General features: G+C 44.8%; 2 protein-coding genes across 5 annotated transcripts in view; both read right to left on the bottom strand.

Moving 5' to 3' along the window:
- Positions 1-21,053, bottom strand: part of LOC131663421 (agrin) — a 26,705-nt gene extending 5,652 nt beyond the window's left edge. The window contains exon 1 of one of the 4 annotated variants that reach the window (XM_058933823.1): positions 20,951-21,053. Coding sequence is in view for 2 of the 4 variants with exons in the window: in XM_058933821.1 (XP_058789804.1) it covers positions 18,229-18,277 (49 nt within the window). In the remaining 2 variants the exon portion in view is untranslated. Of the gene's footprint in view, positions 1-18,228; positions 18,367-20,559; positions 20,675-20,950 lie in introns of those variants that run through there. The other 3 variants (XM_058933822.1, XM_058933824.1, XM_058933821.1) reach the window with 3 other exon arrangements.
- LOC131663422 (ribokinase-like) lies at positions 20,994-22,401 on the bottom strand. The gene is made up of 7 exons (XM_058933825.1): positions 22,308-22,401; positions 22,114-22,246; positions 21,925-22,051; positions 21,682-21,843; positions 21,524-21,615; positions 21,258-21,446; positions 20,994-21,181 (listed from the first exon to the last, which is right to left on the bottom strand). The coding sequence occupies exons 1-7, from the start codon at positions 22,355-22,357 to the stop codon at positions 21,005-21,007; spliced, it is 930 nt and encodes a 309-aa protein (XP_058789808.1). The 5' UTR covers positions 22,358-22,401; the 3' UTR covers positions 20,994-21,004.

Below are 22,401 nucleotides of genomic sequence, written 5' to 3'. Positions count from 1 at the left end.
TTCTTTGCATCCTGCAACGATCTTCACGGTCGAATGTTACTTCAGAACACCCAATCATTTGAGCGCGCGTAACGAGCTTCAACGTCAACATTCTCACGCATGCTGCCCCCACTTAAAACATACGTATAACCAACAGTTCCGCTACACATGCGAAGGGCTTCGGATCGACAGCACTTCGCAGGGCATTGGATTTTGAGCTTCCGCGCGCAATAAATAACGAATAACAAAATCACCCGATCCCGCGGGAACCGTTATCTCTTGCGGAATTAATCGGGGTGTGCGCGCCGTATACACTGTCGATTTGTGGAACCATGCGGCGAACTCTATATACAGCGCTAGATACCGGGGCTCCGATTAAATTCACGAGCCAGCCAGCCGGCAAGAGAAGTTATATCGTGTATCGGGTTCATTGGTTCGTTAACTCGCCTTCTGATGTTAATTGCTGTACAGTCGACCAAGTTTTTCCTCGACATCTTCATTTTTCTTTTGTTTTGCCTTGTTTTGCAGCACTCGCGCGCGAGCTTTCATTGACGCTGATACGCGGATTCATTTTCAAACGATTAACTGTCCTTGTTAGCCGATCGATCGCTTCGACCGAGACGTCTTCGGATAGGTCATATTCGCATCAATTTATAAAGTCACTCTACCGCGACTTTTACGTTGGGTATTCAAAGATTAGTAAAGGGAAAAGTGGTATTCTTTCTATCATAACGCATGGAAACCGCTTATACGGCAAGTAAATTCACTCTAATCTAGCAAGCAAACTGCCTGAAGTCGTCATAAAATTACAACCGTGCGTTACACGCAATCCTTGTTATGTTTTCACAAGGGTGTTTTCGTTTGCAGACAACCAAATTGCCATCCGTTTCCCTTTCAGCCAAAAACAAAACTACATTATTCATCGTTGCGGAGGCCATTTCTTCTCTAATTTTATCGATTTCAAACTTAATTATTATAAAACTCACGGCATCAACATTGACGAGTAATAGCCAATCAGCCATCGCTCGTTTTCATAGGTTATCCTTTACAATAATACACATCATACGAAAAGTTGGATTGGCCATAGTTATAATAAAAAGGCCACGTAAGCTTTTTAATCCATAGACATGAAAATTTCGCGGTTAAACGAAGAAGAAGTCTAAGAAGAATATAAAGAAGAAAGTTCAGTAGCGAAGGAAAAAAAACCAAATAGCATCAAACAGATTTTTGCTTCGGCTGACAGCTCATCAGCGCTTTTTGCAGCAGGCGAGTTACTCGGCCGTAACGTCGACGTGAGAGAAGCATCGGCAGCCTACCACAGTTCGCCGGCAGTTCGTCTACCACAGCCGTATAACGACGCGCAGAGAGAGAGAGCGAGAGAGAGAGAGAGAGGGAGAACGAAGAAGAGGTGATGTTTGTCACGCCCACGAACTTCATTTAAGTGAATCAATTATGCCAACGAGCAACTGCAGCAAACAGCAGCAGCAGCCCGGCAGACGACGACGAGCCGCACGAACAATGCAAATCAAATTACGCGCGCGCCTTATAGAATTTTCTCCTCTCGCTACTGCTGCCTGCCGCGCGCATCATGCGGGTCGTCGAACTGATTCTTCATTTGGTTCTCGCTGATTGCGCGCGCCAGGCTCCGCTCCGCGCGCGTTTTATCTTTTCGTTGCGCGCTTCGCTGCGTCGTCCCGTTCGCAGGCATTGAAAGCCCGACGGCGCGCTTTCGGTTTGGCAAACATTCACAGCCGGCGCGGAATGCGATAACCCTCGGACGGCAACGCCGCCGAGCGAATAAAAACGGGACTGGACGAGTGCACGGTCATCCGGTGAAAATGAGAGAGACGAGCGGCCGTCGGCGCCGAAAGTATACTGGGAAGCGAGGACACGCGAGGGTGGGCGCGATCGCGCCCGGCTACGGCCACCTGAGCAGCCGTCGTAATTCGCCTCGACCGCGATAATTGGACGATGAGAGTTGTCACGCGCGCGCGCTGCCTCGTCATGCCGCCGTATAAATCATTGCTGCAGCACTCGCGCAGCTCTCTCTCTCTCTCTCTCTCTCGCTCTGCACACGCGCAAGAGCTTACGGTCCTCCTCGCTTCTCCTACTAGCGCGTAGCGGGACAGGCACATGTGACAGATGCCCTAGCCAAGATATGGTCCACAGCTACCGTCTGGCATGTCGGGGAAAATCGTTTTCCAACGGGACAAGTGGGTTTCGGCAATGACGGATTGTTTTCGATAAGAGCACTTCGCAGACAGCTTTACGTGGGACTCTTCGACAAATACGCGAGTCGGCTTCTGACATTCTGTGTCGCATTTCAAGCGAAACACAGAAGCATGTCGGTCACCATTATGCAGTTACAAATAATTTTGAACGTTTGAGAAATATCGATAATTATCCGAAAAGCCAAAAGAAGGCCGGTAAATTAATTGAATTAAGTGAACGATGAAAAGTACTCGTGAAAGAGCCGAGCTCCGGCAAAACAGATGCGAAAAAGAGAGTAACGCCGTAGGAAAGCAATGGGAACAGCCGTATGCCAGTGTAACGCGCGCACGGCGAAAACACAGCTCGAGGCTCGAGGATCGTCGGGAATATGACGAGCCGGCGCGGGGGCACGTCCTACAAATCAGTTATCCCAACAGGCGCGCGGCGGCGGCGGCTCCAACGTTTAATTGCACAGCGCCAAGGCAAACATCGGCGCGGGGCTTGGCGGATCACGTCGACGTCCCGCGCGCGCGTTTAATGCACTGCAGTTGCTTGCGCTATCCATTAGGCCGGTCGTTCGGTCGACTCTGCCTGCCCTGCCTCCTTTGCGCTCGATTGTTCCGCGTACGCGTCCGTCGAGTGCTCTCTTGCTGCCCTGCGCACGCTCCGCTGGGCTTCGGGCGCGTCTCGCCGAGCGAAGTCGATCGCCCGCTCGTCGATTCGATTTTCGCCGGTAAGTGCGCGGCGCTGCCGCTTTCGCTCCCTGCTGCTATTCGCTGGTCGACGCTTCATTTTCGCTCTCGAGTGCTCGTTATGCAGTTCGCAGCATCGATCGCGTTTTTCTTCTCTTTTTTTATGCGGACGAACAGTCGTCGAACATTGCGCTTTTAGCTCGGATCGTCAAACAAATGGCTTGCACGGATTCTCGGCAATGAGCAGATTTATTACCAGGATAGCATTAAAGCTACTGTTTACATCTGAAACTCGCACAGCTAAATCAATAAACCGAATGTATCGAATCCTTGATCATGAGATTATCACATACAAATGCGCCAAGGGAGGTTTTCCGTGTATAGGTCGACGGGCAAAGCAATTTTCCTTTTACTGCCTCGATCGCAGTTGCAACATTTCGGGATCACTCTGAAAGATGGCGATTCAGCTGCGGTGTCCACGTGGATCGGGTGGACAGATACGCGCTCGAGCACAAAGGCGTCGCATTAAAGTGGGCTTCGCGATTTATCCATATAACGGGCTAGACCCAATGATGCATTCGTTTCCGTGCACTGGCATAGTCGCGAGCAACGCTGTCGATGGGCATTCGGGCGAGAACAAATGAAATGCACGTGCAAACGAGAAAAGAAAATGTATAAATATACATTCGTACGGAAATGCGCGGCATGCCGGTTATGCCGCTAATAGCAGCAATACAGTTAATTGAAATCAGCGCTGAAAACTGTAAACGATCGGCTTGCACGATCGCCTCGACATTAAAGTGCAGAGCGAGAGCCATTAAAAGCACTTATCGGGCAAATAAAGCTCGCGCTGACGTAGAAGCTCGGGTATAGCGGTGATCGCGCGCGGCGGCTGAAACCAGTTCGCCGCGCTGCAGGAAGAGTAGGCAAGGCGAGCGCGCGCCTTCGCGAAAACTACACCCGAGACGCGACATAGCGTTGCGCGAGGGCGCGCGTGACTCCCGTACTCGCGTCGCTCGGCAAAAGTAAAGAGAGAGAAAGAGCTTAAGCGAGACGCGTAACATCGGCGAGCGATAATGACCTTTCGCCGCGAGCGAGCGAGCAGAGCGAGTGACCTCGACCTCGGCCTCACCTCCATACCTACTTACCCACAGTCGCCGCGCACCGCCTGCACTTCTCTCGCGATTATTGACATGGATTTTTCGCGCAGTCGTGTTTCAGTTTCCTGTCCGCGGGCCACGTCCAGGCTGGTCCATCCGCCACTCAACGTCTTCGTTCACGATTAGGCGAACTATCTCATTTTCGAGTCAAGTGCTTTCGCGCAAAATCAATTTTTACTCAATTCTAAAAAATCAACTGCGAAAGATACTCCTGCTTCCCGCCAGTGTTTCTATCAGTTTCAGAATGTTCTTGCGTAAAATTCAAGACGGTCTTGTAAACGCGAAAAACACTCTCGTCTTATCGCTCAAGTATTTGAATTTCCATCAAACGCACTAACATTTTAATATGATTATGAAGCATTCAAAACAAGCTAGAACTTGATTAATAAATTTTACTTGTATTATTCGAAAACTAAAAATTATCGCATAGAATATTAGCTTATTAGCTGATTTCGATGGTGAATGCCAGCTGCATATGCATATCAAAGGCAACAAATATCATCCGCAAATGTAAATTTACAATCACAGAAATTAATAAAATATGGACGAAACTACATACTCAAATGCCACATATGCTTCAATCAAATCAATAATAATAATAATAAAATAGGGAAAGCCGTTTCAAAAATATAACGAAATCAGATCGAATGCAATACAACTCCTCTTTTTTGAAATCGGTCAAATAGTATATTGGGATGCTAATGCGAGAAAGCGAGTTGATCCTCGTGTGAAATCGTTTTCTCGCGCATACGAGTATATCTAAATTGCTTTTGCCGACGTGCGCGGTGCGAGATTTTGAGCATGCTCGAAAATGAGTGGCTTTCGGGCCATTGGCGTTTGTTCTACGGCATTTTCCTTGGCACGTGCAGATGTCACGTTACTGCACATCATTTACGACATTATTTCTTTGGAGGCGCACGCACAACGACGTCAATTACATGACTTATCCGACCATTCGTTAGGTTAATAATATCTAATAGAAGTAGGTGGTAGGTGATTTTCTTATTAATTATTCTAGTTGAAACTTACGCATCTATTGTATTAGCATTCTTGGAATTTATATATTATACACGATAAAGTCATTTAACGCAAAAATCCATAATTAACATTTATCTAGCTATGCCATTATTAAAGTCATTTTGATTTGTATTGCGAAGCATTCAATTTTTTTCATCGGTCGTGTATTATAATCAAGAAACATATTATAATCAACATATTATAATCGATCATTATTTTATCACTGGAACGATGCTACTTCGTTGTCTTATTTTATAATTTCAGTTATTTACTTCTAGAATAGATATAGTTGAATTTCTTTTGATGCCGCTAGGTGGGTTTCTTCATTGCCAAGCGTCTATCATGTTCAATTCGAAAAATAAATAAATGAGATAAAATTTCTGATATTGAAGTAAATGAAGCAGATAAAATGTCTGATTTTAAGGAGAAATTGAATCAACTTTTTATGAATATTATCTGTTTCTTATTTAATGTACTTCAATGCAATCTCTAGTCAACTTCCATACTGAACGAACGTATTTGCATCTACTCCAGTATTAGAAACTAATAGATTAGAAAAAGTGAAATTTTCACGAGTAAACAAGTGGATTATTTACTGTTTTAATTGAATTAAATATAATTTACTGTCATAATGTAACGGATAGCTAATAAATATAATAGTGCAGTCTATATTAAATATTAAATCGGCTATTAAAGCCAAAACTAAATCAAAATTGAAAACTCGCTAACATCACAAATAGAAAAAGATAACTGGAAGGAAATGAATGAGAAAAGGCTAAGATATGGCCCAGAAAATGTTATAAGACAAGACAAACGTCCAGCCTATACGCTGGATAATTGGCTACGCGTTACTCCAATAGCAACTTCAAACAGCTATCAATCATTAAGCGTAGAAAAATAAAATAATGAAGAGGCAAAAGTACAGACATTCAAATCCTCACCGATCTACGTTGAGTATGTGGAAAATATCAGACCGATAGAATATATATATATATATATATATATATATATATATATATATATATATATATATATATAGCTAAGAATAGCTATATCATTAAAGTATTACAGAATAATAAGATCAGAATACAAGTTAATGATTCTGAAAAGTACTTGCCAATAGTAAGTGCACTGAAGGATAAAAAAATTCAATTTTACATTTATCAGTGCAATCAACATAAAGGATTCAAAAATGGTATTGAGAGGGATCAAGCTTCCCGCTTCGGGCTTATATCCGCTCTTCGGCGGATATAGCTGAATTGAAGCAAGAACTAGAGGAAATTGGACACATACTTATAAATATCATCAATATTCGTAGTAGAATGACAAAAGCTGTTACGCTACTCTTTACAGTAGAGCTTGAAACTCGCAGTAACAATAAAATAATTTTCAATGTAAATAGGTTACTAAACTCATTAGTATTTAAACCATTAAGAAAAAGGAGGGAAATTCCACAATGCCTAAATTGTTAAGAATTTGGGCACACTAAGAATTACTGCAGCAAAACTTTAGTGTGTGTAAAATGTGCCGAACATCACTTCACCAAAAATTACCCAATAAAGGATAAAACCAAGTAATTTATGCCTACTGCAAAGGAAATCATCCAACCATTTTTAGAGTCTGTCTAGCACATAAATAACTCCAGCAAAAACTATTCCCTGCATTAAAGGAGAAAACGATACAACCTCGGCTCAGCAATAATAATAGAATTGAAAAGGTATCTACTCAACAAACTAATCCTAAGTTCACGTACGCACAAGCTGCGGCTGGTACTCAAAGGACTGACGTCGACAAACTCTACTACAAGCAGAAACTACCAACAGACATGAACCGGAACCAACTGAATCAAATCGAGAAAAAGAGCTAGAGGTAATGATCGAACTTATGGACAGAATGTACACGATATTAAATCTGTTGATAGTACCAATTAACAAGATAGTAAAATAAATAACAAATGACTGACAATAGTGATTTGGAACGCTAAGGGCTTAAGTCAAAGAAAACTTGAACTTGAAAACTTTCTCAGTTCTGAAAAAATAGATGCCATCCTGATCTCAAAAACTCATTTTACAAGTAAGCTTTCCTCTAAGATTCTAAACTATTCTGTTTATTAATCTGATCATTCAGATAATAAAGCACATAGAGGCACTGTTATTATTATTAAATCATTTATCAACTATTATCCAATTGTTAATCACCCATCAATAAACATGCAAGCTACAAATATAATAATAATAGACTGGACTGGGCCAACCACACTATCAGAAATTTACTGACCACCAAATCACTCAAATGGCAAAGATTACTTCTTTTCTTTCTTTAGTACTCTGGGACACTGGTTCATAACTGGTGGCGACTTCAACGCTAGACACCCTTGGCGAGGCTCAAGGTCATCCACTCCTACTCGAAGGGAAAACAATTAAACGAGTCAATGAATAAAAACGACTGTACTCCCATATCAGCCGTGGAGCCTATATACTGGCCAACAGATTTCAACAAATTTATCAGACCTTATAGATTTCGCAATAGTAAAGGGGATCGACTTTTCCTACCTTGAAGTAAGTTCATGTCTGGACTTGCTGTTGAATCATTCTCCAGTAATAATAACACTAAATGCCAAAATATACATTAAAAACTATCGACTAGACTAAATATAAGCAATTTATTGAAGACAACATTTATAGCAATATACTTCTTAAATCTAATAGTGATATAGATAAAAGCATAGAATTCAATGCATTGATTGAAGAAGCTCATAAAAAATTTTCTACAATAGCAATAAAGAAAAGCGATTATCACCAACGAAACCACATAAACAGATAGATTCAAGAGAAGAGAAAACTCAGAAAGAACTGGTAGATTACTTGACATTGAAGAGATAAAGCAAAGCTAAATAGTACAATTGATTAATTAAAAATCATGCTGTAATACGAAAGGAATCGGAAAGTGGACAAATTCTTAAGCGAGCTTACACCTACAGTTTTCACAAATTTTTCACTCTGGAAAGCTACACGAAACCTTAAAAACTTACAACAGTTTATTTCACCTATTCGTTAACCTTACGGCAATTAGGCAAAGAACAATAGAGAGCAAGCTAAGGTCTTTGCGAATCATCTTGGCAACATTTTCACCGAACATAAAAAGTATAACAGAATTAAAAGAAAAACAATTGTTAAGCGGCTCAAGTCGGAAGTCGGATGATCAGATTAAATCAATCTGATCTTGATTACATAAATTAATAATCAAAGATTTAACTCTAAGCCATAGGCCGAGTCTTACATTGGAAAGCTCATTTGTACATTAACGCTAATATTGTATAAGTTATACAATTTACTTGATGTAACAGATTGTAAATAAAATTAGGAGATACAAAAAAAATGTACTTCAAATAAAGAATATTTAACTTAGAAAGTCAAATAAGAGCAATTGTATTATAGATCTATGTTCAGAGCTGTATCTTATCGTGATATCAAATCTAAAAATAGTGAGGTATTAGGCAAAGTAGAAAAAAAGAATACCGTTCTGATAATGGTGTCACTGTCAGTTTCGTCGATTTCTAACAATAGCACGCCAGGAGTTGAGCGTACCGTAGGTAAAAGGAAGCTGAAAATTCGACGAAGAGAAATCCGTAAGACGCAAGGAGGAAAGGCAATTCGCGCGATTTTATTCGCGGAGCATTGATTGTTCGTTAGCGAGCTATCATTACATTGAACTTTCACGGGAGAACTGGGACTCATATCGACCTTGAAAGTAAATCCTCTAATCAATGGTTATGAACAAATAAAAGAGAAATCGCCAGTGGAGGACTCGTTAGAAACGGCCGCTCCTCGAGGCTCGTAAAATTCTAAAGCACTCTCTCTCCGGAGGGGTGTTGATAAGAGGTTGCCATTGATTGCCACGCTCGCTAACCGAGATCTGCAGTTGGAAAATCTTGGCATTGTTTTTAGTCTGCTTTTGTACTTGAAATAATGAGAGCGTTTCACAAAAATTGTTCGAAGCGGAATTCGTGGCTTGTGATTCTCTTGCCCATATAACGTTCACACGTAAAGTAACCAGGAAAGTACGTGAGTTAGGTTTTAATTTTCCTAGCTCGATGTCATACTTCCAACGATCGTTCCACTCACGACTGTTCATTCATGACAATACTTGGACAGATCTACTTTCCAGATGAAATTAATCAATCTCCTGGTAAATAGCTCTCGTGCGTCTCTCGCAAAGCCGCCCGACCGTCTACTTAACTCTCGTAGTTTCTTAGCAACCGACGCATATCCTCATTGACAATGTACCGCGACAAAAAACAGTCGTGCTGTCTCATGAAAATCGAGAGCCTCGCGCGCACGGGCGAATAAGGCAAAGGAAAATCGCGAAAACGGGGCGTGGACACTTGTATAAGGCTCGCGAGGAGGAGGAAAAAAGGGGCACTTGAAATTCAGCGTCCTCACCTCACTGGGTCTCGAGGTCAGCGTAAGTAAGCCAGTCGACGCCAAAACGATTGCGCATCTTCTCGCACACGCGCTCGCACGTGGGAGAAACGATCTTTAGCCTGCAGATGTGGCGTCGGCTTTTTTTGCTATTGGCATCCGAGAGAAATTGTGGCCACGCACATGTGATTGAAAATGCACCTCGAATGCGAAACAAAAGCTGACGTGGTGGCTACGAGCGTGACGGATTCTTCATCTCGAATACTACTTTTCATCCGGTTTTAGAAAGTCACCGTTTCTTCTGGTGCATGAATAATTATAATTCGTCTTTCTTGAAAAATACGACAAAAAAGAGAAAAAAGGAGTCAACCTTGTTTGCCGATCAAAAAATAAAGAACAAACGTCAAGTGGACCCACAATCGATTGAAAATGCAGATATGAAACACCGGGCTAACGCACATAAACAAGACGTCAGTCAAAGCCGAGTCAGATGTCCAATGACACGTTGGTCTTGTGGATTCAGCCGCGGCAGCTGTCTGACTCGCGAAAGGCGCTTTTCATCCAATTTGCCAGCTACGGCTCTGCATTGAAAGCCGCGAGTTGGTCGTGCCGTCGGCGGCCAATGTGTATATTCAACGGGAGCAGCACTAGCGGCCGATTGCATTAAGAGCGCCTTCCACGAAAAACGCGATGAAGCGATGAAACAAGCGCCCGCAGAGAAAGCACTCTTGTAAGTAACGTGCCATTACGTTACACAGCCAAGGCGGACGCGGAGAACGAGGAAGCGCTTAGTTGCCGCGCGTGTCGGGGGAAGAAATTTCTGCGTTATTTCGCTAAAAATAAACACGCTATTACTGGGAAAGCCGCTGCCAACAGTCGCGGTATCGCTTTTGCATCGATAAGATCGAGCTGATGCTAACGTTGCAGACTTGGTTTGAGCTGGCGGGTCGAGCCGACGAGTATTGGCGATCTATTGCTGAAATAGATTTAGAGAAAAGCAATGCACACTCGCAACCGCTGGTCAATGAGGAAAGAAAAAACATCGGTGCTGTACGCCTCAATTGGAAACAGCATTTGTCCGCGACGGAAGGCTGAAAGCCCTCTGGGAAATTCCCGTCCCTTGTTCTCTTCGATCCGTAGAGCGCGTACCGTTAAGCGATCGGATCTGCCGACGAGGAAGGCAAATAGACGCGCTGCAGGCGGAACGCGTATAAAATATGCTCGGCGGGACGTGTGTCTCTTGTCTGGAATAATCGCTCGATTCAGGTCTGGAGCGCGCAGCCGAGTCCACGCCGCTCCGGCCGGTCGACTAATTAAGTAATTGTCGCGATTTTCTCTCCTCGAGCTTGGCTCTCTGACATAGTTCGGCGTGCGGCTTACTTTTTCTCTCTCTGGCTCCGCCGCGATCATTGCCAAGGTTGGCGCTTCGCTGAAAAATCAACGCGAAGCGTTTCACGCGCGTCTACCGGAAATTCAATTAACGCGGATGCCGATCGCGGTGACGATTGACTTCGAGGCTGCGCCTCATTTTATCTACTTTTTTTTCGTTCGATTGAAATAAATTGAAGATGATAGTTGCTCGTCGTGCAAAAAAGACGCGCGTAGTTCTGCAACACAATGCACCAATTAATTGCTCAAGCGACGGCGATATTACAAGTAGCGCAGGCGGCAGCCGAACTGAATTCAGCCTATCAAAGATGTGTACAAAGACGTCCGCGTGACGAGGCACTTCCCTTTGAAAATGTCGATTAGGCTGCACGCGTGTGAAAAGATCCGACGCGAGCGAAGGTTTCGCTTTCTTTACGTCTGTCCTCAGAGCTCATCACGTGTACATCTCAAAGAAAGTGTCCTCGGTGACCTATCAGCCTTGCAGATCTCAATCATCGTTCCAGAGACCGTATCGTTGCGTATGAATCGTTTGCAAATTATTGCGGGGTGAAAAGTCAAAAGTGCAAAGGTACTTTGGCGAGTCTCAAGTTAGGATTCTTTCCGTACAAGCGCATCTTTCAGTTTCGTGACTAACGTCGTTGATGTACTAATTATACGAGAGCAATCATCAAAGTCTAGAAAATACATTTTAGATGAAACAAGAGATTGACTGAACTCTTTTACAAATGATCCTTTTTCAAGCGGACATGGTGTCTTACTAAATTGCAGAAGGATTACGAGTATGTGCTTCTTTCTTGATAGAATAGATCGGCGTGAAAACAGTCGCCGGTCTTCGTTCGATCCAAGAATAGAGCAGCGTTCTCGAACAACGCGTAGCGCTAATCAAGTGACTGCTTATTTGCTCAGTGTGAATTACACGTAGGCACGCAGGCGCTTCGAATCGCTCTTCAAATCCGAGCCTGCGACAATGGAAAACTGCAGGCGCAGAAAGAAACCATACAGCTGTGAAGTGACTCCATCGCAATAAGCCCCCGTGTAATTTCCACGCGAGTAATACCCGATCTGACACATTGTAAAATGTATTTTCCGCCGAGGCCTTCAGTGAAAGGAAGAGCGAGAGATAAGTCGGCTAGGGTGTATCTGCTAGCAAGGTGATTTATTATTTTATACATAGGCAATTCATCTTTATTAGCCATAGAGAGAGAGAGAGAGAGAGAGAGAGAGAGAGAGAGAGAACGCGCGAAACCAGTTATGCCTAGTTTGCATGTACGCAATATAAATGCATTCACGCGCAGCAGCGTAATACAGGCACGCGGGCACAAAGCTCGTATAAATCAATTGCGAGGAGCCACGATATTCAAATGACATAATGAAGACGAGTTTTCCCCTTCGCCGCTCGCTTATTTGCCCCTTATCTGCACTTTCATTGAAAACCTATTAATTTGATTTACGCGATCGCGGACCGAGGAGATAAAGACACGCGAACCTCGCGCGAAACTCCTCCCGGTCGTTCGGGGGATCGGCGCTCGGGCCTCGTTGATGTCGAGATAGATGCGCGCGCGCCATCTGCAGCGGAGATTCAAGATCGAGATCGCGCGTGAACGAGTTCGTTCGATACAAATGACGAATGGCGCTTTTCCGTCGCAACTCAACAAAACGAGAACGAGCACGTGGACGCAACCCGAGTATTCGAGCGAACGGGACATGCGCGCGCGCGGGTGTGTAGTGGACGCTCGCCGTCGAGTGCATTACCCGATTCATCTGCGGTGACGCGCGATGAATAATTTACCATTCCTCCTCCTCTCGCCTCGCGTGCGCTCGAGATACCACTTGACGATTCGCACGGGGCGGCACAACTATTTTGATCCTATCATTCGGCATGCACGCCAGAAAAGTGCCTTCGCGGTTTATTCACTTATACACAGACGGAATCGATATAACGTTTGCCACAATCCGTTGTGAGAATGGAAGAATTGTGGTAGACGTTTCTATCTTACATAGAAACATTTAAATATTAGATATTTTACTATCTAACATAGTTACATAGTAAAATTTACCAGAACTCACGGTAATTACTACCGCAAACAAAACATTTTACTACGTAAATCTACTCGGTGAAGTTTATTATGTACATAGCAATATTTACTGTTTCGGGAAACTAAATGTATGCAGTGCGCATCTCATCTATCTATTAAGCTAAGGTTCGTAAGGTAACCGACAGCATGTAGTTCGCCTGCGAGCCGCTTGATCATCCACATTTCACGCGCATGATTCAGACTGACATTTTCTAATACAGCAATCAAATATTTATTCTGCCACTTGCGAGCACTGAACGACTATACGTGGCCCCCATTTCATAATTTGTATCAAATTAGCAGATTGATTATGGCCACGTAGACATTAATAAAAGCTTAATAAATTTTACAATGGCGCAAATATATCCTGCGATTACTATTTTTTGTGGTAAATTTTACTGCAACTATATATAGCACACTTGATTATAGTATTCCTCTCGTGTATACCTGCTTCTAAGCTCTCTTTTACTGTTATTTTATTTCTCCTTCTAATTTTGATTCCTTTGCTATTTTTCTCTTTCATCATCTGCCTTCAGGATGTAATTGATTTTTGAAAGACAGTGAAAAAGGTACAATTACACTGCAGCTGCATTCACTGAACTCAAATAATTCAGAGAAGCAAGTAGATTAATGAAATGTGTTTAAGAAAGTTGACTTTATAAAGCAGTACCGTAAGGAAGTTAGTTACTCGAGTGGTACATTGCTAATTCTTCCTCGCCAATTACATCTTTCTATACCCGTGTCTCTACGTTTACACGTGCACGGGGAAAACGATCGTTTGGCCGCGGGACCAAGAGCGTCAAAAAAAAAGAAAAAGAGTCTAACCGTTCGTCGTTCGGTTTGATGTACGATAACATCGTTCTCTCTCTCTCTCTCTCTCTCTCTCTCTCTCTCTCTCTCTCTCTCTCTCACGTTCCCTCCCTTTTGCGAACGAATCGTCTTCGTTGTTTTTCACCGCAGTCGTTCGCAGATTTAACGGACGGCGAAACGTTTTGCGCATCGAAGAGAGGTCGGCAGGATTAGCCGCGACTTTGTGTCATGCGAATCCTCGATGTGTACGTAATGTCCCGAATTTGATATGTTAATTTTTACCGTTACGCGACACGGGCGCCTTTTCGTTGCGTTATGCCTCTCGGATGCGTATATTATAGCGTTGACAATCGGCGCGCTGGCTTTCTCGATGAGAACGCGAGCCTTGGTTCTGGTTTTCGACGCGCGAGCATCGCTCGGACAACGATATTTTACGCGCGTCAGCTGGTCCGCGCCGACGAAACGACGCCGGTGATTCGCAAGATCAATTCGGAATACCATTGCACTCCACCATGCGTGAATTACCAAACGAGCAGACTCGGCAAAGGGCATTTAGCGCGAAAAGCCGTAGGAAAGTGGAAGCGCCGATCGATAGAGAGAGAGAGAGAGAGAGAGAGAGAGAGATTGCTTGTCAAAGTGACGCGCCGCTCGCAAAGAGCCAGCGAAATCCTCGACGGCTTTAGTGCGAGAGTAGGAGAGGCGTTAAGCGCTCAAGCCCATCGCAATTGCCTCGGCGCTGTGCACACGAGCATGTATATAGAATAGCCATAAACGTTTGCGGCTGGCAGTAATGAGTGTCGGGACTACTGCGCCCGCGGAACACAATAAATATATAGACGAGGCCGATACCGCCGAGGGCCTCGGAGGAAAACAGGAAGAGAACGCGAGGGCAGGGAGAAAGTGAAGAGAATGCTGCGCTCGCGGCGATGTCATTTGAATTCTAATGCTGATTGCTATGCTTTTACCGTAAACTAGATCAAATTCGAAGATACAATAGAGTTTTCATGGAAATATTCTTAACGTTCGTTGGCTGACCTTTAGGATATTCAATTAGCGTGTCCTGAAAATCGGTCGTTACAGCTGCATATCTCGAACGACAATTTCGAGCAAACTTTTTTCTTTCCTTTTCTCTTTTTTCCTCTTGGTGCATCTTAGCGCATTGGTCTTGCCGCACCCGAGGGGAACCTTAATATTTCGGGAATTGAAGGCTTGTACGCCGAAAAAGAGGCGCTTTTACAGCCGAAAAAAATATCAGAGACGTCTGGCGGTCCGATATCTGTCGACTCGTAAAAGCACGTCCTGCGACTTCCTTGCGAGGAGATCAAGCGCGTTTCTCTCTCTCTCCTTAGGGGGACCAAAAGGTAATTGCTGCGCGCGAGGCTTCGCTTCAAGTGTCAAAGACTTCTCTTCTTTTTTTATGTCCGTCGAGACGCTAACTCTTTGTCCGCGTGGACCGTTGTTCTCCCCCCACCCCCCGCCATCTTCTTCGTTCTTGCGAGATGTAATCAATCGAAACGACACAATAAGAGAAGGTATGATACACTTTTACTTGTTGATGAAAACGATATTCGATGTGTTCGTTTCGAGTTGTGATGAAAAATTGTGTCGACGATGCTGAATATTGTGAAACATGGTTCGGTTCACCGCTAAGTGTACTAGGTATGGCCAAATGACATTAATTTATTGTGATATTCTGCTAGAAATACACACATTATAATAGCACAGAGTCTTGTTTTAATAAGAATATAAGAATAATTAAGAATTGAATCATTTTGCTACTCAACGTGCAGACGTTTATCTCCATACAATGGGTAATCGCTTTGAGAAAGTTTGCAACTTCTGCTAGATCCATCTATTAGCTTCATTTCGAATGAAACCAATTGCTGACATAATCGGTAAACGAATTACCAGACACGGAATGCGGCAGATAGCGTTATTAAAAACCGATATCTCCAAAGATTTATCGGTCTTGAAAAAGAACTTATCGGATTCAACAGCCACGTTCCAAATTTCTCGATTTCATTAACTCGGCGAATGCCAGTCGTTCCCGCGAGTAGATAAACTTGCACTGGCCGGGCTCGCGGGCAGGTCTGCGTAAGCATGAAATTCAAAGTCTTACAAGCGCACGAGAATAGGAAGTGCATCGGCGCGACGGCGTCCGACCACATTAGTCGCGCCGTTATCTCGGCTCCTCCTCGTCTTCGACTTCTCGCTGGCACACGCGCGTAACGATCTCGCGGGATTTCCGCGCGATGAAAAAGGAGAGGCGTTTCGATTTTACCTGCGTATCGCGCCAGCCGATTAACAAATTAACGCGTGGCTCGCGCCAATTTTACCGGTTTCGCGCTCGCTGGCGCAGATTGCGCTCCTCGCTTTCTTCCCTCTTACCGGTATTCTCGTGCAAAACGACGTCTCTCAATTTTTCTCACTTGTCCATTGCGTTTGCGCGCGCGCGGAACGTAAAACAGCGAACAAAAATTATCGTATTGTCGCCAGTAGAGACTTGGATTATCAAGAGGAACGTCGCTAATAGCCGTGTTAAACGATCGATATCTCAGTTGGCGCATTGTCGTAAACAGTCGTGAAGAAAATTAGAGCGGTTTGGTATTTGTACTGCGAAAAACGAGCGAGTCAAGTTATTATATGGATGAGTGACATACAAACCACACGGCAGTGTTGAAAAACACTTCGCACCGCCTATATGTCAGTGGGCAATCAGCAAACGATTCAACCGATTTCTCAATCTCAATCAAAAGAAACGCCACATTTTCCACGCGATAACGGACAAGTCAAGCAAAAACAAAAGAGTATGCGCGGTATATCCGCGCGACTAACCCACTTGGCAATCAAACGCCAATAATTGGCGCCAATCTCGTCCAGTTTTCTCCATCGCAATGTGTATTCATAAAAAAGAAAGAAGCTAAGCTTCTTATCGCCTCTCACTGTCCGTTTGAGATACCGTTTTTGAAATTGCAAAGTCAATTCAATATTAGAGCAACATAATGGAAACGAAGCTCATTTTGATGCGGTAGACGAAGTCGAGTAGCGATGACCGGTTTTCTCTCTCGTGAGCGCGACTTATCACCTTTGCACTTGCGTTCGCGCCCTGTCCCATCACACACACACGCGCGCGCGCGCGCGCGGGTTCGTACGTAAGTATATATAGTATTATACAGTTCGTTTGCTTGCGAGTAGCATGCACTTTCCATTGTCTCCAAGCGCGCCTCGTAAATCTCCTCCAGAGACTTTTAGTTATTATTCAGAGTCTTGTCTAGTATATAAAAGCTCAAACCAAAGTTACTATACTATAGCTTTATTATCTGTCTTGAGTGTAGAACAATTTCATTGATCTTTTTACTTTTTTGAACTTTAAATTTATAATATTATCAACGTTTACAGTGCTTGAATTGACATTTCACGAACCCCAAAGCTTAAAAGTCAGCATCACGTTAATACGTGTAACTGAATTGATTACGGTCACCTGGCGATGAGCATCGGTATCAAGCGACTTTAATCGCTCATGCTCTCGTTGCAACAAACAAACAATGACGTCTTACTAGCATCCAAGGCGCAAACAACCCAAGTTTTCTCTCAGAGAGGAGTGAAAACAGCACTCATCAAGCACTTGGGAAGTGTGAAGGGTCACATAGAATTACAAGGCGTAACAAAAGGGTTGCAATCGAATATTTATTCGCCGGGGCACGGCGCAAAAATATATCGTGTCATTCTGAAAGATACGGGCATGTCGCTCTCGAGACTAATGCACGCGGCTACTACAGCCCTCTCCCCCGAGTGCCCACATAATGCAACGGCGCGTGACTGCTACTCGAAGCCCGGCAGCGGCAACTGTCGCTTAATCGTGATTCAATTATGAGCGTGCCTCGGAAATGAAGTGCCGAGAGGGCGATTATCGCGTCGTAAATCTTAGACGAGATTGCGCTCGCGGGACAAACACCTAACTCGAGCGCCTCGGCCGTCAAGGCAATGGTGTCCGCAATCGAATGTAAACGTCCGAAGGAGCTGTGGTCCAAGCCCTCGGAATAATTCGAGCGTGAAAACAGCGGCGCGCCCAAATCGTCGTCTCGTTCCGCGCCGCACTGACGGAAAAGGAATCGGCGAAGGGCGTCGAGCCATGCAAAAGCTCACGTACGGCGATCAGTCGCATTATGCGCGGGCGCGTTCGGGGGAGACGGCGCTCTCGCTCTGTTTTCGCCGAAAAATTGCCGGGCGATATGTACATATACACTCGGTGGCCGTCCCTCGCCACTTGCGCTCGAATGATCGGAGAAAGTTCGGCGCGGCGCGGCGGGTTCCCGTCCAAAACGAGCGACCAAGCCTCGCAAAATGCCCGTTCCAATGCTAGCAAACGGCTGGCCTGCTCTTATCAGAGGGAGAGAGAGAGAGAGAGAGAGAGAGAGAGAGAGGCAGAGACAGAGAGAGATAGAGCGAGAAGGGAAGAGATAAGCAAACTCACCTCCGACGCAGCACAGGAGCAAAACACCGAGCAGCAGGTAGTTCCGCATCCTCGTAGCTTATCTTTTGGCCCGTTATCGGATCGACCCGAGTCGCGAGAGGGAGAGAGAGAAGAAAAACAAACGGACCGCGGGTCAACCGCACAGGGAGCAATAGAGCGAGAGAATCGAGCGGAAGCTGTCGATTGAGGAAGCGGAAGCTCCGTAGCAGCGAGAGCAAAGTCTCGTGCCTCGTCTTTGCGGTCGCGAGCGATTCCGATTTCGTTTTCGCACGCCTCGACGGAAACGTATACGAGAACGCGTGCCTGGCGAGTGGAAAAGCCGAGCGTATTTGCCTGTCACTGTCCTCGAACGACCGACCTCTTTCGTCCTTCGAGGTCCACGAGCGACTGAGACCGTCCGGCCGGCGGCGCGCCGGCTATAGCCTCCCCTTCCTACTTTCTATGGGCCGTGCTCTCATTTCCACTCGCTCCGCCGCCGCCGCCGCCGCCGCCGCCGCCACCGCCACCGCACCAAGCCAGCCTACCTACTACTTCCTACACGCTGCCCGCGTGTGCGTGCGTGCGTGCGTGCGTGCTGCTGCAGCCCATCATTGCAGCCCAGAAATTAAGAGGGACGCGCGCGACACGCATCTTTCTTTCTGTCGCGACCAAGTGCGCGCGGCTTGACAATGGAGCAAGGGGCACCAAGGGCCACTGGCGAGCTGTCGGCCGGATCAAACGGTATGATTTTAGCCATCCAGCGATGAAAATGTTTCGCGTTCAGCGTCAAGCGCATTGGCGTGACTGTCGCGACGAAAATGAATTGGTTGATGGAGGCTCGTCGATTGCCACGTGAAAAATCCATCGTCTCGGTGCATTCTCAGCGAATTCGATAGAACGCTTCGCGGAAGAAATAAACAAAACCGACAGAATCGGACCGCGGCCAAGCGAGAAAATCAATTGAAAATGTTTGACGCTGAAAAAAGTAGCGCAAAGTAAACAGTGAATTACGTCGGATCGAAGCTGAACGCAATTGGAGAGAAATAAAAAATGAAAAGTTGAATAAAAGCCGGGAAAAAAGAAAGGTTACCGGAGTCAGCGATCAAAGTCGAGAACTACTATTACGACAAGCATCTGGATACACCTATACAGCGATTAGCAGTCTGTTAGCCTCCTTCGTAAAAGTAGGCCGATCTAAGTTGGCTCGAGCGGCGCCATGCGAATCTGATCGAGATTAGATCGGGCCTTCGAGCGCGGCGATTGACGTTTCGTACGCGGCGCGCGCAGTGCGTTCCATTTCTCGCTCGCGCGCGGAGAGAAAGAAAGAGAAAGGGTTGCGTCGAGTTCGGCGCGAATGGACACTTGATGAGCCGTTCGCGCGGCGCGCTTGATTTATGGCCCCATCTCTCGATGCCTTCGATCTCATCAACGAGTATCTTTACGAGCTGCGTGCATTTTGTTTGGCTTCTTAATCGCTGCTTACGCGCCGCGTTATTCAACCGCGAACGCGAACGCGCTTCTTTTCTTTTTTCTTGCCGAGCGACTTCCTCGTGTTTGCTTTGAGTTATGACGAAACGAACAGGATGTTACGCTTCGATCAATAGAATCTTTATATCAATATGCCGATCGTAGAATCTTACAGATGTTATCTTTTCTAACGCTGTTAAACTTATAACGGATATACTAATTTCACGTCTTACAAGCGACGCTAATTTTTTGCAATTCTCCATCAGTAGCTTTTCATTTATAACGTCCGTGAGATAACAGAGTGAATTTGCTTGAGCTGCACCGAAACGAAAGTAAGAAAAAGTAATACTAGCAATTGAATTTACCGTTTATGGTGCTGGAACAGTGATAGTAGTGCGCGTGTACCGATGAAGAATACTTGTTCTATGAGATTAATTAAAGAGTCTTAAGGGGAATCTTTGGCAAACAAGGACTCCTGTTTTCTTTCTTTTACTCTTTTGCCAACTCCCTTTTTCTCTCTCGCGGGAAATGTGAGCGTTTAACGATTTGTGCGAGAGCAATTTTAATTGAATGGTTTGTCTGAGCTACATACTTTTGCGCGCGAGCGTCTCTCGTCGTTCTTGCGCGTGCGCCTTTTGGAAAAAAAAAAAAAAAAAGAAAAAAAAAATAGAATAAAATAAAATAAAATAAAATAAACTTGTAGGTAAGTGTGACGGCCAATGCCGTCATTGTCAAAATTTATTATTTGTGAAAGCTCCCGGCAAAGACAAAAAGGTTTTGATGAGCTAATAAAATGGTCGAGTTTGCCCCGTCCAATCAAAAGTGAATTACAGCCGTGGAAACTTCTTGAAAGCGACACTAAACTTATCATATAATTTTTTTTACCGCTGCCGCCGCAGCAATCAAGCACGTACATGAAGATTTCACTGCGGAACCAGCTTGAAGGATGCTCTACTTCTGAAATTGAAATCGTGTGCGCCGCGATAATATTTTAATGCCATTCTCGATGAAATCGCGGGAAAAGTGATCGGTAGAAAAAGGTGAAACTGATAGCATATGAAGCAAAATGACGGACTAGTGACAAGCGATAGAGTCGAGAAGATCGGCAAAGGTAAATACTCGTATGTTCGCGTCGGGCTATTAAACCCCAATAACTTTTCATTGATCTTCCCGCTGTTAGAGTTGGCGGCGGATTCCGTGAATTCTTGGCGCGCGCAAAACACCGCACGGCTCCTGCAAAGTTCAGGTGACAGGCATATTAAAGAACCTCGCTTACAAATTAGAAGCCTTTGTTCGTCTGAAATGAATACGAAAGTGTAGCTGATCAGAGCTACTGAAACAGTTCTTTTTGCAAGTCCTCTCTATATGGGAAGCTCGCCTGAGTTCCACTTTTCGTAACGCTGATTGCAGCAATCTTATTCGATCTTTTAATGCATTCTTCCAGTGGAAAGTCCGGATTATACGCTAGGAAGTATGCTAGAGCACCCAAAAAGGAATCTCCAGCACCCTAATTAACATCGGCATTATTAGACATCTGTTTGCTTTCTTTGCCGCGGCAAAATTCACTGAATGGTCGTACTTACAGTTGTGTCGACAGCTTGTACGGGCATGGTTGGCACGTGAACGGCTTTTTTCTTGTTTTTAGAAGCGTAAATAACGCCGTGGCTACCAAACGTTATGATTACTGTATTGCACCCGAAGGAGAGTAGCTTATCGATTGCCAATTGGCCTGCAGACAATTGCAAATTCGGTATCCCGGTCATTATTTCTGCCTGCGTTCAAGTACCTCGGTTAGCGGTTACCAATTTCGAAAATTGTATTGAAAATTTCAATTCAGCCATTCGCTCACCTCCGTCTCGTTAACGCAGAATATATCGGACAGCTTAAAAATATCCGGATGCACGTTTTGCATGGCGGGAGCGCCGTTGACAATCGACACACCTAACGAGAACAAAGGCAATACGATCCTTCAAAAATCATTCCCATTTTCATTCGCGACTTACAAACCTTGACCCTTGAATAACTTGAGGGCTTCTAGAGTGGCCTTCAGAGTGGTTTCGAACTGGCAAACAAGAACTGATGCAGATTTAATTTTATCCTTGGCGTCTAATACATCTTGACAAGTCATTAACGCGTTAGCGCCGAAAATAGTAACAATTACATTCTCTCCTGGAACGTAATTTGCGTTAATTAATAGAATTAAATTCTGCCAAGACGTAGAAGATAAGATAAGGGCAATAATAAATCAACCAGTCTCCGTAACCATAATCTGCGCTATCCCTGTATCGCTATTACTTTTTATTTTTACGTGTGTCAAATCAATGTTTTCTCTCTTCAAGTTTTCCAGATATTCCTGGCCGAGCGAATCGGATCCTAACTGAAAATGCGCGCACCGTGTTATCATTTCTCTTTCGGCACGGAAATACTACTGGAAATTACCGATCCTATCAGCGCGGTCGAAGCTCCTAATCTCGCTGCAGTGACGCATTGATTGGCGCCTTTACCGCCGAAACTCCGCTCGAATCTGTCACCCACAAGAGTTTCACCGGGTTTCGGCAGCCGAGAGCTGTATCTGCGATCAACGATGGCTTACGTTTTTACGCGGACGTGCGCATCGTCGAGGACATACTCACGTGGCGAAATCGACTACACAGGAACCCACGACAACAATAATTTTCGACATTTCTCAGCAACAATACTCGACACTCGCGGATCAAACTGGCGACT

This window comes from Phymastichus coffea, unplaced genomic scaffold, assembly GCF_024137745.1.
Source record: "Phymastichus coffea isolate CEN01 unplaced genomic scaffold, Cenicafe_Pcof_1.1 PCOF00036, whole genome shotgun sequence".
Classification (NCBI taxonomy): Eukaryota; Metazoa; Arthropoda; class Insecta; order Hymenoptera; family Eulophidae; genus Phymastichus; species Phymastichus coffea.
Note: the sequence above shows the minus strand (reverse complement) of the source record. Positions and strands in the feature narration are given on the sequence as shown.